This window comes from Coregonus clupeaformis, chromosome 20, assembly GCF_020615455.1.
Source record: "Coregonus clupeaformis isolate EN_2021a chromosome 20, ASM2061545v1, whole genome shotgun sequence".
Taxonomy (NCBI): domain Eukaryota; kingdom Metazoa; phylum Chordata; class Actinopteri; order Salmoniformes; family Salmonidae; genus Coregonus; species Coregonus clupeaformis.
This window is the reverse complement of record NC_059211.1, coordinates 7,597,141-7,612,901: the sequence shown is the minus strand read 5'-3', so window position 1 is coordinate 7,612,901 and position 15,761 is coordinate 7,597,141. Positions and strand designations below refer to the sequence as shown.

The following is a 15,761-nucleotide window of genomic DNA, read 5'->3' as shown; positions in this document are numbered from 1 at the left end:
GCCACCCGCTCTGTTCCCTGGATTATTCAGCCTCACTCGGAATCGATTAAATAAACACTCACCTTTCTCTCAACGTACCTTGTCCTGGTCTGCTTCTGGGTTCGGGCTTAGTAAACCGTGACAATTTTTGTTGTCGCTTGGTGTCTTTCCTATATATAACTATTATAAAAATAAAAACAATTGAGTGTAATATAATATCTTATGTTGTTCTTGTCTATTACTTTCTGTATTTGTATGTTTTATGTGGACCCCAGGAAGAGTAGCTGCTGCATGTGCAGTAGCTAATGGGGATCCTAATAAACTAAACTAAAACTTTAGCTTTACACGCAACCTAGCAAGGCTCAAGCCATGCCCACCTGAGAATACAGCTCTGTTCAGCTTTCATTTGGCTGAGAAGTGGATAATGCATTTGTCAACTAATTGTCACTTCTCTGATTGCTTTCAAATAGAAACTGACAATATTCATACGATTACTTGTGCAAATCACCTTTTCTCTTGGACTTTTCTATCGGGGAAAAGTGTGAAACGATGTCTCAAAAGGATGGGGATATCATTGGAAATCGTAGATATGGGACTAAAAGGTTTTGACCCACGTGTTTATCAAAGTTGATTTATCGATGGGGATTAAATGCACTGACACGGCAACTACATGAAAAGAAAGAAGAGAAAACGGTCTAGTAAGTGTTCCCTTTCGTGGGATAGAAAATTAGATTACAATGTTAACAGTCACCACTCAGAAAAGAAAGCCGACATGAAAAATCCACATATCTAAATCAATCGCACAACTTTTTTATCTTTCCCCTATTGTCAAATAAATATGCATTGGTTAATTCTAAAGTGATATATGTTTATGCTCATAACAGGTGGGTACTATTTTGGTACAAAACATTTTCGCCTTGTTTAATATTCTAGATGACATCAAACATGAATAAGTAATGTCGCACGTCTTTGGGAGAAAGCCATGGTGAAAGTTGATGGGAGATTGTGAGGGGCGTTACAAATTCACTTGGGGTGGTACCTTAGAAAGAGCTGATTGGATAGAGAGTTATTTCATGCTAATTTATGAAATTCTGCCTATATGTAGATGGGAATTAGGGTAACACTTTACTTGACACCCAGTGTCATAACACGTTATGACATGGTCATAAACATGTCGTAATATGTCATAACACTGTCATGACCCATATATTTACACCTCTTGTGACATATATTGTGTTATTTTATGGCTGGTTATGACACCTACATAATACTATCAAACCCCACATTTATTCAAATGTGTTTTTTCCCTGCCAAGAAGTTTCCTTTCATTTGAAAGTTTGTTTCTCAAATCCTTTGTTGTTGTTGTTGTAATGAATTCTTTACAGTCATGTTTTTTTTCCATCATATTTTAACTAACTTGTAGAAAATGCACTTTATGACACTATCATGAAGAATTACGACCATCATAATCACATAAGCCAGATAGGCCTATCACGTACATGCCCTTATGTCAGTCATCAGTCAACAGAGCATTGGGGTATGTGCATGTCTGACATCAATGTGTAAGCAATTACAATGATAATTGAATATTGTAAATTTCAGAAAATGTTATATAACATAAACATACTGTTGAGAAGTAGGCTATGGTGTAATGGAATGTTTTGCCTTGTGTGGTAGGTTTTGTGGGTTTTGACATTCTTATGTAGGTGTCATAACCAGCCATAAAATAACACAATATATCTCACAACAGGTCTAAATATGTGTCATGACAGTGTTATGACAATATTATAACAGGTTATGACAAGTTATGTCAGCTGTTACGACACATTATGACATGGTTATGACAGTGTGTTACCCAAATTAGTTGTTATTTTCAAACATTATTATTCTAGCAATATAATAAAATAAATATAAAAAGGCCATCTGTCATTTAAAAATGTTGCCATGTATCATTTCAAAGAAGAAGAAAAAAAGATATTTGACATTCAATTGAATACCTTAAGTCCCACCAAAATGTCTGGATTCCATAGATTTTCTGTCTCTCATTATACAATTGTTTATGTGCTATGCACAGCTTCAAGAAAGCGGTCACTTTCAAACTAGGGATTTCATGGCTAATTGAGGTAAGACTGTAATTCTGTCAATAGATTATGCATGTATGAACTACACATTGACACATCCAGCCCAAAGCAGGAGGTAAAAAAAAAAAACATTGTTGCCAACATACCGGAGCATGTCTTTGTGGTCCTCTGTAGCTCAATTGGTAGAGCATGCGCTTGTAACGCCAGGGTAGTGGGTTCGAACCCCGGGACCACCCATACGTAAAAATGTATGCGCACATGACTGTAAGTCGCTTTGGATAAAAGTGTCTGCTAAATGGCATATTATTATATTAAACACAATTATATATTTGTTCCTCTAGCGAAGTAATCTCTGCCTCTGCTATATGCCCATCAATTTAGTAAACAGTAGGTTTGAGTACACCGAGTACAGCACAATCCTGAGCCTCTGGCAAACTGCTGGCTATTACCAAAAACAAAACAAAACGAAGGATCAAAACAGATCAAATAAGTATAAGATAGGAACAACTTTTATATCAGAACATGTGCTGTTAGAACTGCTTTCAAACGTCAGGCATTGTCCCCTTGACTACCAGGCTTATAGCAATACCACATGCCTTGGAATGACACTCAATGACACTGGAATGGGCTCCCGAGTGGCGCAGTGGTCTAAGGCACTGCATCTCAGTACTTGAGGCGTCACTACAGACCCCCTGGTTCGATTCCAGGCTGTATCACAACCGGCCGTGATTGGGAGTCCTATAGGGCGGCTCACAATTGGCCCAGTGTTGTCCGGGTTTGGCCGGTATAGGCTGTCATTGTAAATAAGAATTTGTTCTTAACTGACTTGCCTAGTTAAATAAAAAATAAACTCAAGGTGCAGTAACTAAAATGCATTGCAAAGCCCCCTAGGGCCATTTTCCCAGACACAGATTAAGCCTTGCCTAAAATGCAGTTTCAGTGGAGAATCTCCTACTATTGAACATGCATTTTAGTCCAGGGCTACTCTCAATTTGTATCAGGGAAACCAGCCCCTACATTCCACTTTATTGAGCTGGGCCTTGCTGCACAGATGAGTCAGAAGCTCTCTATTATTTTCTTCAGTGACCATTGAGACTCAATGCAATTTACAGCAACGGACTGAGGTGGAAAACATTTGGGCTGCGATGATTCACATCAGTCTGTTTGAGTTTATATAAAAAATAACTTATTTGGTCATACCACCACATTAATAAAACAACTGTTGTCTTTATTGAAGAACCTATTGGCCATCCAAATGTGACTCCTATTACTCTTCTAATACTTTGAACTATGTTAAACAGTCATAAAAGTAAAATTTGTGGCTAATTCAGTAGTAGGTCTACTGTAGATATAGGCCTAACCCCAAATATGAACCCTATTAGGTACTATTTCATTACTATTATGTAATATGAGTCACATTTGCCTACTGTAAGCTTACTGATAACCATGGTACAACAATAACCATGTGACAATGAATGTTACTACATTATGCCCATCTAGATATGATGTTATGGAGTGGGCCTGTCATACTCAGGGTCACAGCTCTCAAGCAGGAGACATCCACAATCTGTTGAGATTGATGAGATCATTTGTGGCATCCCTTCACACCTTAATGTTTATAGCCCACTGCTACTGAACTGAACTAGATAGGAAATTATCATGCAACAGTTATTTTTCTTAGCATAGGTCTCTTTGGGAATTACATATGTGTGTTTGTTATGGAAGGATATTCTCCTCTTGGGGAATCTAAATAAAGTGGTTCAACATTTATTTATATAAATACTACATATAAATCAATTGTACAACAATATACATTATTAATATACATACATATACATATTGTAATATACATACAATATAATTGTACAGTATTATATTGCAAGCTTGAATGGTGTGTGATGTTATTTGTATAGCTGAGCGATAATATTGCAGGGAATAAATATTTAAACCACCAACCTGTCCCAAATGCTTTGGCCACTAGCCATGTGAGACTACAGCAGATTTTTGCTCGTGAAAAATCATAACGATCAAAAGACTTTATTGCGGGAACAATAAAGGTATTTTTTAATTCCTTGGCGTCGGTCACTTCACCCATCATAACACCCTGAAGTGTCAATACCAGCCGTCGGAAACCCAATGGTTACTATGTAGCAATAGAAGTCGATGACATCCCACCAAAGGAATTTAATGCACCAAACTGGACTTGATTTGCAGCCTTCAATGCCTACGTCAATTTACAATTCGTTGGAGGAGACATGGAGAATTGACTGCAAGCCATCGGTAAGGTATTGTCCTACTCCTTTGAGTCAAAATGAATCGTGGAAGCAGTGGCTCTCCTTGTATTTTCCATCCATTCTGCTGCTACCATTTGAAATGGGGCTCGCTGAATAGCTGTCAACCTATTTCTGAATCTCAGAGAGAAAGACGCATCTTTTCTTCAGATAGAGAGGAAAAAACATTCCCATTCTTCAAAGTCTTTGTTCTTTTCATCTTCCTTTACATTTTCCCAATTGGATAGCTTTTTTTCTCCACTATTCAATGTATGCTTTTCTTCGCTTGTTACGGTTTTCCTGCCGCACTGTGGCTATAAAAAGCTGCACTATTGCGCATGCGCATACCACCCAGCCACTTATGCACCACATGCAAAAGAGGACAGCATGCCTTTACTACAGTGTAAATAGAACAGAATGTACGCATACATAGTTTGATTTGTTTGGATAAAATGCTGTGTCTGTTTATATGTAGAATGTACACCTGGATATATACAAAATGTAACTTTCAGCAATGAGATTGATTATTTAAGAGTGTCTTAGTCAGGAGTTATTCTCATAAATAGATGGCTCTCATAAATAAATGTATTTGCTTAACATTTTGTGGTAGGTTGGCTTTGTGTTGTCAGTTGCAAGTATACATGGTATGATTAATGCATCACTTCTTTATTATATGGATTTGTAGTCCTAATATTCATCACCATTGAGTAGAGACTTGTTGAATTCGACATTGATTAACTGAAATCATGTTGATGTGATGTGCAGCTTTATGTCAACATGTCGATTTGCTTCAGACATGTTTGTAAATTAGATTTAAAAAAGCTACAAATCCAACATGCAGAAGCCTACTTGTTTATTGTTGTGAGAATATTTGGCCTGAACTACATTACCCATCATGCACTTCAATGGAGGCGTCATCAACATTAGTCTGCGTTCTGAGTGAGTGGACGGGGGACAAGAAACACTACATGACCAAAGGTATGTGGACACCTGCTACTCGAACATCATCATCCAAAATCATGGGCATTAATATGGAGTTGGTCCCCCATTTGCTGCTATAACAGCCTCCACTCTTCTGGGAAGGCTTTCCACTAGATGTTGGAACATTGCTGCGGGGACTTGCTTCCATTCAGCCACAAGAGCATTAGTGATGTCAGGCACTGATGTTGGGCGATTAGGCTCGGCTCGCAGTCGGCGTTCCAATTCATCCCAAAGGTGTTCAATGGAGTTGAGGTCAGGGCTCTGTGCAGGCCAGTCAAGTTCTTTCATACCGATTTCCACAAACCATTTCTGTATGGACCTCGCTTTGTGCACGGGGGCATTGTCATGCTGAACCGGGAAAGGGCCTTCCCCAAACTGTTGCCACAAAGTTGGAAGCACAAAATTGTCTAGAGTGTCATTGTATGCTGTAACGTTAAGATTTCGCTTCACTAAGGGGCCTAGCCCGAACCATGAAAACAGCCCCAGACCATTATTCCTCCTCCACCAAACTTTACAGTTGGCACTATGCATTGGGTTAGGTAGCATTCTCCTGGCATCCCCCAAACCCAGATTCGTCAGTCGAACTGCCAGATGGTGAAGCGTGATTCATCACTCCAGAGAACGCGTTTCCACTGCTCCAGAGTCCAACGGCGACGAGCTTTACACCACTTCAGCTGACGCTTGGTATTGCGCATGGTGATCTTAGGCTTGTGTGCGGATGCTTGGTCATGGAAACCCATTTCATGAAGCTCCCGACGAACAGTTATTGTGCTGACGTTGCTTCCAGCGGCAGTTTGGAACTCGGTAGTGAGTTTGTAGTGAGTGGTAGTGAGAGTGTTGCAATCGAGGACAGACAATGCTTCAGCACTCAGCGATCCTGTTCTGTGAGCTTGTGTGGCTTACCACTTCGCGGATGAGCTGTTTTTGCTCCTAGACGTTTGCACTTCACAATAACAGCACTTACAGCATGGCTGTGTGCTCGATTTTGTATATATAGTGTACTTTATGCTACAGTCTGGGTGTTTCTTTCAATATCTGCGTGTTTTTTCACCAGAAATGAATAGCCTATTTTGTCAGGTTACTTGTGTTTTAATATCATGTAAGGTAGTTATCGATTTGGTCTTAGTATCGCAAAGCGCCAAAACCTGCTTTTGTGGTAGCTATCGCTAGATGGTCCAGCCAGTGGCGACCCGTCATACATCTTGCCTGTTTTGCATGTTATTTTGGCATTAATACGTGTCACATATCAGTTTGCAATGTAAAAAAACAGCAACAAAAACATTGAGTTAATAAAGCCACATACAAACATGGTCTCTTTTTTGCTTTCTTGAGTAAGGCAGCTCCAAAATGCAGGTGTTTCAGCCTAGCTCAGTGCTTGATTACTAAGTTTGATGACAAAATTGTCCACAAAGGACCGCCGCGCCACCTTCCTGTTCAAGTGAGCACAACAAGGTGAGTCCAAAAATGTTTTGTATGCTGCTGCCTAAATGATGTAATATGCCAGGGAGATATGTATACTGTAGCTAAGAAAGTAATACTAAGTGTATGTTGTGTAGTAAGCTGTTAGTAGCCCATGTGCCTCACCCTAATAATTTGGTCTATTTTCCCCTCTTAATTTCGTCTACTGTTCTGATTTGGTGGTGCACATGTAGCCTATAACCTGTTGTAGAGAAATGTAATCATCAAATATTGTAAGAGCTTTCATTGTCTGCTCATATGCCCACTTTATTTATCCTACGGTTCTGACTTGGTGTACAGGGAGAACACTAAGAACAGCCCGGTCTGGCTCAGTAGTGTGAAAAGCCCTTTAGTGTATCTCTAGCCTTGGTTTTATGGTTGTGAAATACTGGAATGATTTCTCACAATATCAAGCAGCAAAGGAAGAACATTTCCCTTTTTTTAAACAAAAATGGAAACAAGAAACAGGCACATCAATGTTTCTCAGAAAGAACTTTAGAAATGTAAACAGTTTGCTGCTTTGCAGCCTCACTGCACACACCTCAAAGTACAGTGTTTCCGCGATATTCATTTAAATCATTGCCGCCACTCCAAAAAATATTATTTAAAGGGGAACTGCACCTGCTGATTTGGCCTGTTTTTTTGGGCTTACTCCTCAAGAAATGCTGGCGGCAATGACAGAAGGTTTGATGTGGGTGTTTCTTGGGTGTGCCCTTGCCACCACCTCTGTCACCCATCTGACAGAACCTTGCCCGCAGCGGTTTCCCCCCACTCAATCACAACAAACAAACCTCCTGCAGGTTGAGTTCAATAACAGACAAATGTATGGTGAGATGCTGGAGGAAGCTTTTATTTATTTATTCTTTATTTATTGAGGGAAAACCCATTGAGACCAGAGTCTCATTCACAATGATGGCTTGATCACAACAATCAAACACAATATGAAACAAAACAGCAATCAAATGACAGCAAATTACCTTTGAATAGGTCAGTAGCCTACAGAGTAATATGAGAAGAATGCAATTGCTGAATTTATGTAGATATTCTAAATTAAGTGGTTTAATCACTTTCAAATGAAGTAACAGGTCCATGTAGGCTAAACCACCCTTTACATAATACCATAGAAGCAGTTTTCTGCTAATATAACAATGTGCACCTTTCATTGTCATTCTCAATCGAAACAGATACTGTGCCTATCAGCATTTTGTCAGGTGGTAATGGGGCTACCTTGGCAAACATGTCAGTGGTCATACCTTCCTTTGTGGTGTCCCGTATACAACAGGAGTTCCCTGATCCTGGTTCAGAATACACAGTGTTTCTCCCTCCCCATATTGACTGCCAATAAAGACAATACAAGTAAAAGTTGTCTAGTAAAATGTTAATGCCGAGTGCCAGTTCTCTCTCCATTCAGAGACATCAGTATCAAGCCCATCTGTCAGTCTGGACTTCATCACATCATCTAGCAAGTCTCCATGTGCTGGCTCCATACATGTTTCTGTGAACACATACAGTGAAGGAAAAAAGTATTTGATCCCCTGCTGATTTTGTACGTTTGCCCACTGACAAAGACATGATCAGTCTATAATTTTAATGGTAGGTTTATTTGAACAGTGAGAGACAGAATAACACAAAAAGAATCCAGAAAAACGCATGTAAAAAATGTTATGAATTGATTTGCATTTTAATGAGGGAAATAAGTATTTGACCCCCTCTCAATCAGAAAGATTTCTGGCTCCCAGGTGTCTTTTATACAGGTAACGAGCTGAGATTAGGAGCACACATTTAAAGGGAGTGCTCCTAATCTCAGTTTGTTACCTGTATAAAAGACACCTGTCCACAGAAGCAATCAATCAATCAGATTCCAAACTCTCCACCATGGCCAAGACCAAAGAGCTCTCCAAGGATGTCAGGGACATGATTGTAGACCTACACAAGGCTGGAATGGGCTACAAGACCATCGCCAAGCAACTTGGTGAGAAGGTGACAACAGTTGGTGCAATTATTCGCGAATGGAAGAAACACAAAAGAACTGTCAATCTCCCTCGGCCTGGGGCTCCATGCAAGATCTCACCTCATGGAGTTGCAATGATCATGAGAACGGTGAGGAATCAGCCCAGAACTACACGGGAGGATCTTGTCAATGATCTCAAGGCAGCTGGGATAAGTCACCAAGAAAACAATTGGTAACACACTACGCCGTGAAGGACTGAAATCCTGCAGCGCCCGCAAGGTCCCCCTGCTCAAGAAAGCACATATACAGGCCCGTCTGAAGTTTGCCAATGAACATCTGAATGATTCAGAGGAGAACTGGGTGAAAGTGTTGTGGTCAGATGAGACCAAAATCGAGCTCTTTGGCATCAACTCAACTCGCCGTGTTTGGAGGAGGAGGAATGCTGCCTATGACCCCAAGAACACCATCCCCGCCGTCAAACATGGAGGTGGAAACATTATGCTTTGGGGGTGTTTTTCTGCGAAGGGGACAGGACAACTTCACCGCATCAAAGGGACGATGGACGGGGCCATGTACCGTCAAATCTTGGGTGAGAACCTCCTTCCCTCAGCCAGGGCATTGAAAATGGGTCGTGGATAGGTATTCCAGCATGACAATGACCCAAAACACACGGCCAAGGCAACAAAGTAGTGGCTCAAGAAGAAGCACAGTAAGGTCCTGGAGTGGCCTAGCCAGTCTCCAGACCTTAATCCCATAGAAAATCTGTGGAGGGAGCTGAAGGTTCGAGTTGCCAAACGTCAGCCTCGAAACCTTAATGACTTGGAGAAGATCTGCAAAGAGGAGTGGAACAAAATCCCTCCTGAGATGTGTGCAAACCGGGTGGCCAACTACAAGAAACGTCTGACCTCTGTGATTGCCAACAAGGGTTTTGCCACCAAGTACTAAGTCATGTTTTGCAGAGGGGTCAAATACTTATTTCCCTCATTAAAATGCAAATCAATTTATAAAATTTTTGACATGCGTTTTTCTGGATTTTTTTGTTGTTATTCTGTCTCTCACTGTTCAAATAAACCTACCATTAAAATTATAGACTGATCATGTCTTTGTCAGTGGGCAAACGTACAAAATCAGCAGGGGATCAAATACTTTTTTCCCTCACTGTACACACAGTCTCTGTTCTATTACCAATAGCAGTTAGGATAGGTAATATCTGACACACAAACAAGTACTACGTTGAAGTTTGAACAGGTCAGACTAAACCTACCTAATTATGTTCTCCCCATCGACGACCGTTGGTGAGCAGGCAAGAGATGGTGAGGTGAGCTTTGCCATAGCTACATTGATGGGCATAGCAGCGTAGATCAGCTCCTGGCCCCTCATCAAAGATACTGGTCGGTCACTCAAACACACACACACACAGAACACTGATTACATTATCAATGGTGGTTATCATTAGCCTGGTGGAACCAACCTGATCATTGCGTTCACCTTTCTATTTCACTTCAGAAAAGCAACAAATAATGTCAGTTTACATAAATTATGCTTCACAATTGGGTTATCAAATGTATCAAAGTAATGAAGTGGGTTACCTTCTCTGTATTTGTACAAATGATGAGCCTGTGAAAGCTGTTCCCACTGAAAGGTGAAGGTTGCTGGCCGGATAGGCTACTTGCCAACATGTGGCTGACTGTTCCATTCATAGGAATGCTCACAGCGAGGGCATGTTTCTGCATGATGCTGATGATGCTGCATTGCTGATGAGGGCCCCCTTGCTGGTCTTCTCTATGCTGCATGTTCGGCTGCATCTCTCGAACAACTGCAGCAGGCAATCTTATGAGGTGGTGTTTACTGGGAGGGCCTGTGACAGGGTGATATAATAGACAGCCAAGTGGTAAAGAAAGGAAAAAGCTTTTTGCTAATGCACTTCATAACCAAAACGACTCTACTAGTTGTATATGCTTGGCTGGGGAATTAACCTATTAGTTTATCAAGCCAGGTATTTTTTAATACAACTTTTCACATTTCACATAACACACATTACCTGTCATTGTTGCTGAAGCCGTCTGTGTCATCAGGGCAGTAACTCAAGTCACTATCAAAATCGGATGTTCCGGTTTTCAGGGGAAATGGAAAGAGAACCTGTGAAGCGACTTCTGCTTTTGAACGTTAACAAGGCGACACTCCATCTTAACTCCTCCTCCACATTTACTGGATTGGTTGAACAGTGCAGAAAATAACCTCCCCCAACAGTTATTTTTCTTCTCATCAAGACCAGTATGTACGGGATCTAGTTTCAGGCGTTTATTTTACGCCTGCTACGTTAGGTTACTATCAGAGGCCTCATGATGGCATGTCCTTTTCATAGGAGTCGAGGGAGACTGGCAACAACGGAGGAAGTGTCACAAGGGTACTTGTGTTGCATGACACACTTTTATTCTGAGGTTTTGCCTGACAAGCTGTGAAAAGATTTTTGGAGGTCGCTAAACCATTGCAATCACATTGCTGGACATGTTATGATACCCACCATTGCTCCTTCTGGTAGCTCCTGGCATCCGTTCATGACAAGGGGATCAGTCTGGCACCCAACTGTGCACTTTGTCTAACAGAAAAACAGGGTGAACGGTTTTCATCATCCCTCAATTATAGTTAGCTAGTACCACAATAGCTGCATCCAATATTTATTTGTGCCCTAGACATGTGTTGCACCTTGAAGGCTACTGTGACTGTTTTATCTAAATTACACTAACTTAGAATGACTTTACCATTTTATGATGTCATCAAATTTACTTTAGAGAGATGGCAATTTTGCCATTACTGTTACTAGCAAAGTTTGTCTGAAAATGTCCCAGTTCTTCCATGGCCTGCATATTTACCAGAAATGTCACCCATTGAGCATGTTTGGGATGCTCTGGATCGACGTGTATGGCAGTGTGCTCCAGTTCCCGCCAATATCCAGCAACTGCACACAGCCATTGAAGAGGAGTGGGACAACATTCCACAGGCCACAATCAACAGCCTGATCAACTCTATGCGAAGGAGATGTGTCGTGCTGCATGAGGCAAATGGTGGTCACACCAGATACTGACTGGTTTTCTGATCATGCCCCTACCTTATTTTTTTAAGGTATCTGTGATCAACAGATAAATATCTGTATTCCCAGTCATGTGAAATTCATAGATTAGTGCCTAATTAATTTATTTCAATTGTCTGTTTATATGAACGGTAACTCAGTCAAATCTTTGAAATTGTTGTATGTTGCATTTATATTTTTGTTCAGTATATATGAAAACTGTTAGTTTTTTCTTCAGTGCACTGGGTCTTGTTCATTTGGCACCAAACAGAAGAAAATAGACTGAAATGGGGAGGGGCGTGTCTGCAAAATTATTTATAATGTTTTCCGTTGCGTGCCCTCATGAACCCAACCCTGGTGTAGATTTTATTTCATGTTAATTTAAGTTTCGGGTTTGGTCAGTAATTTCTGTATAGTGTCATAAAGCAGACGCTCTCAGAATGGAGTATTATTAAGTCTGATTTTTTTTAAATTCCTGCTGTAGCTCTTAAAGACTACTCCCACTGGACCATATTTAGAAAGCCGTCGCTGCAGCCCTGCCCCCCTCTCCAGAGGAAATGGGTTGGCCCTCAGCCATGGCCCCGCTCCAGGAAACTGAGCAACGATTTATACCATCTATACAAGGCAGGGAGCTGGAAGAGGCAGTTCTTTCATAGACCCATTGGAGAAATGGCATTACTGCACAGTAATCAGACTTTTTTTTGTCATACAGGGGGATATTGACTTGCACTCCTGCATTTTACCTGCAACCCACACAGTCTGTTGACCAACAATTCTGAAATAAAATGTAATTATCATGTTATTTTATAGGTTTAGTTTTATAGGTTTTAGCAGACAGTCTTATCCCAAGCCACTTACATTACATATGATTACTTATAGTAAATGCACACAGAGTGGTGAAACATCAGCATAAAACATCAACAAGCATAATAAATCAACTCTTCCTTAGATGTAGGAAGTAATGTTTTTGTGACGGAGCTGGCCATCATATTTTGTATAACACCACTGACCTGTGTGTTTATCTTGTATGCGCCCAGGATGGGAAACTGTACCAGCCTCCGGTGGTGGTGTTTTTAGACTGTAAACTGGGGGCAGACCTGCTATGTGAGGCCGTGAAGTAGGTCATGGGCCTCAACACGGTGGTCATCCACTCCGACAAGACCCAGTGGGAACACAACCGCATCCTCAAGGTGAGGCCAATGGCAGCCAGGTTTGGTTCATTAGGCACCAAATGGAAGAAAACTGACTGAAACAGGGTGGGAGTGCCTGGACTGGTCCAATAAGAAACACTAATTTTCATTTTCCTTTGCAAAACATTTTAAAACATTCTCTTTTGCGTTCCATAAAGAGTATTATCCCTTTAAGCTGTTTTGTACTCTCTCCTCAGGGTCTACTTGAAGGGTACTTTGAAGTGGTGGTCAGCACTGGCGTACTGGGCAGAGGGCTCAACCTGGTCAACGTCAAACTGGTGGTGAACTTTGACATGCCACTCAACATGGACGAGTATGTTCATCAGGTAGGTGAATTTGCAATTGTTGTGCATGGGAAAATCTGATGTGTTTTTGTCATATACATTTTTGAGACAATGCCTTCTCGCATCTTGGCGGGAGCATCTTGCACAGAATAGTTTCTGTATAGTATAGTCTACAAGTGTGTGTGTGTGTGTGTGTGTGTGTATTGCCACTCATTTGGTGGCAACACACACACACACAAGCCATTTTTTGTATCCTGTCACTCCTTCCTCACAGCTGGGTAGAGCAGGCAGACTGGGCCACTGGGGCACTGCCATCATGTTGGTCAACAACAACAACAAGCGTCTGTTCCTGGAGGTGGTGAACCGGGTGAAGCCCACGGGCTCCCAGCTGCCCCCACCCCAGCTCCTCAACTCCCCCCACCTCCAAGAGCAGCAGAGGAAGGAGAAGCAGAAAGCCACGCAAAGGGGCGAGGATGATGTCGTGGTCACCAAGACCAACCTCCTCGACATCATCCGGAAACACAACAGGAGCTTAAAAAGATAGAAACAGTTCGACAGATGCACTTGTTATTGTTACTTTGTTTTTATAACTGGGTAATTTGTCATTTTTTTATGAATTAATATGAGAACTTGATTGAGTTGTCATTTGGATTCGACCCTCTTTTACATGCAATATGGTGATATACACGATATATATACAAAGTATGTGGACACCCCTTCAAATGAGTGGATTTGGCTATTTCAGCCACACCCATTGCTGACAGGTGTATAAAATCGAGCACATGGCCATGCAATCTCCATGGACAAACATTGGCAGTAGAATGGCCTTACTGAAGAGCTCAGTGACTTTCAACGTGGCACCGTCATAGGATGCTACATTTTACATTTACATTACATTTTAGTCATTTAGCAGACGCTCTTATCCAGAGCGACTTACAGTTAGTGAATACATATTTTTTTTTTACTGGCCCCCCGTAGGTCATGGGCCTCAACACGGTGGTCATCCACTTACAGTCAGTTCATCAGATTTCTGCCCTGCTAGAGCTGCCCCAGTCAACTGTAAGTGCTGTTTTTGTGAAGTGGAAACGTCTAGGAGCAACAACGGCTCAGCCGCGAAGTGGTAGGCCACACAAGCTCACAGAACGGGACCGCCGAGTGCTGAAGCGCGTAAACATTGTCTGTCCTCGATTGCAACACTCACTACCGAGTTACAAATTGCCTCTGGAAGCAATGTCAGCACAATAACTGTTCGTCGGGAGCTTCATGAAATGGGTTTCTATGGCTGAGCAGCCGCACAAGCCTAAGATCACCATGCGCAATGCCAAGCGCCGGCTGGAGTGGTGTAAAGCTCGCCACCATTGGACTCTGGAGCAGTGGAAACGCGTTCTCTGGAGTGATGAATCACACTTCACCATCTGGCAGGCCGACGGACTAATCTCGGTTTGGCAGATGCCAGGAGAACACTACCTGCTCCAATGCATAGTGCCAACTGTAAAGTTTGGTGGAGGAGGAATAATGGTCTGGGGCTGTTTTTCATGATTCGGGCTAGGCCCCTTAGTGAAGGGAAATGTTAACGCAACATCATACAATGGCATTCTAGACGATTCTGTGCTTCCAACTTTGTGGCAACAGTTTGAGGAAGGCCCTTTCCTGTTTCAGCATGACAATGCCCCCGTGCACAAAGCGAGGTCCATACAGAAATGGTTTGTCGAGATCGGTGTGGAAGAACTTGACTGGCCTGCACAGAGCCCTGACCTCAACCCCATTGAACACCTTTGGGATGAATTGGAATGCCGACTGCGAGCCAGGCCTAATCGCCCAACATCAGTGCCCGACCTCGCGAATGCTCTTGTGGCTGAATGGAAGCAAGTCCCTGCAGCAATGTTCCAACATCTGGTGGAAAGCCTTCCCAGAAGAGTGGAGGCTGTTATAGCAGCAAATGGGACCAACCATATTAATGCACATACTTTTGGAATGAGATGTTCGACGAGCAGGTGTCCACATACTTTTGGTCATATAGTTGTGCATTTTGGAACGTCGAAGCATTTTGTTTAGATGTTGGAGCTAGTCTCAAGCGTGGAAATACTGCCATCTACTTTTCAAATACAGGCTCTGCATTTATTTTGTTCTGCTGTGGACGATGACGTAATTTGTGTCTAGCCAATAGCACACCGCTGATAGGAGTTTGAAATCGACGCGGGGCAGAAGTGGAAGAGATGTCAACCACGACAGTGAAAGGGTAAACAAACCCACAAAAAAATGTGTTCAATTCTTCTATTTTGAGAAGTAGCTGGCAAATATAAATGTTTCACGTTTAAGAAGTAAATTGATCCGATTATCATTTTCAGCTTTGCAATGTTTTCTAGACAGTTAGCTAACGTCAGCTGGCTAACTTAGCTAGCTAAGCTAACGTCGCAAAACAACTTAACTAAAGTTAAACAACCAAATACCATTGCATGCATTGTTGTCTAGCCAGCTCCTGTTGTTTCATAACATG

The 15,761-nt window shown here is 41.8% G+C and overlaps 2 protein-coding genes and 1 pseudogene across 9 annotated transcripts in view; 2 read left to right on the top strand and 1 right to left on the bottom strand.

Annotated features, from left to right (window-relative positions):
• camsap2a (calmodulin regulated spectrin-associated protein family, member 2a) overlaps positions 1–4,651 on the bottom strand; it is a 98,352-nt gene extending 93,701 nt beyond the window's left edge. For all 8 annotated transcript variants that reach the window (XM_045205283.1, XM_045205285.1, XM_041840015.1 and 5 more), the window contains exon 1: positions 4,017–4,651. In XM_045205283.1, coding sequence (XP_045061218.1) covers positions 4,017–4,158 — 142 coding nt within the window. In that variant the 5' untranslated portion in view covers positions 4,159–4,651. The remainder of the gene's footprint in view (positions 1–4,016) is intronic.
• Positions 4,652–9,990: 5,339 nt separating this feature from the next.
• LOC121532945 lies at positions 9,991–13,808 on the top strand (annotated as a pseudogene).
• Positions 13,809–15,469: 1,661 nt separating this feature from the next.
• The window catches only part of kif14 (kinesin family member 14), a 60,861-nt gene continuing 60,569 nt past the window's right edge, over positions 15,470–15,761 (top strand). The window contains exon 1 of the mRNA XM_041840016.2: positions 15,470–15,503. Coding sequence (XP_041695950.1) covers positions 15,481–15,503 — 23 coding nt within the window. The 5' untranslated portion in view covers positions 15,470–15,480. The remainder of the gene's footprint in view (positions 15,504–15,761) is intronic.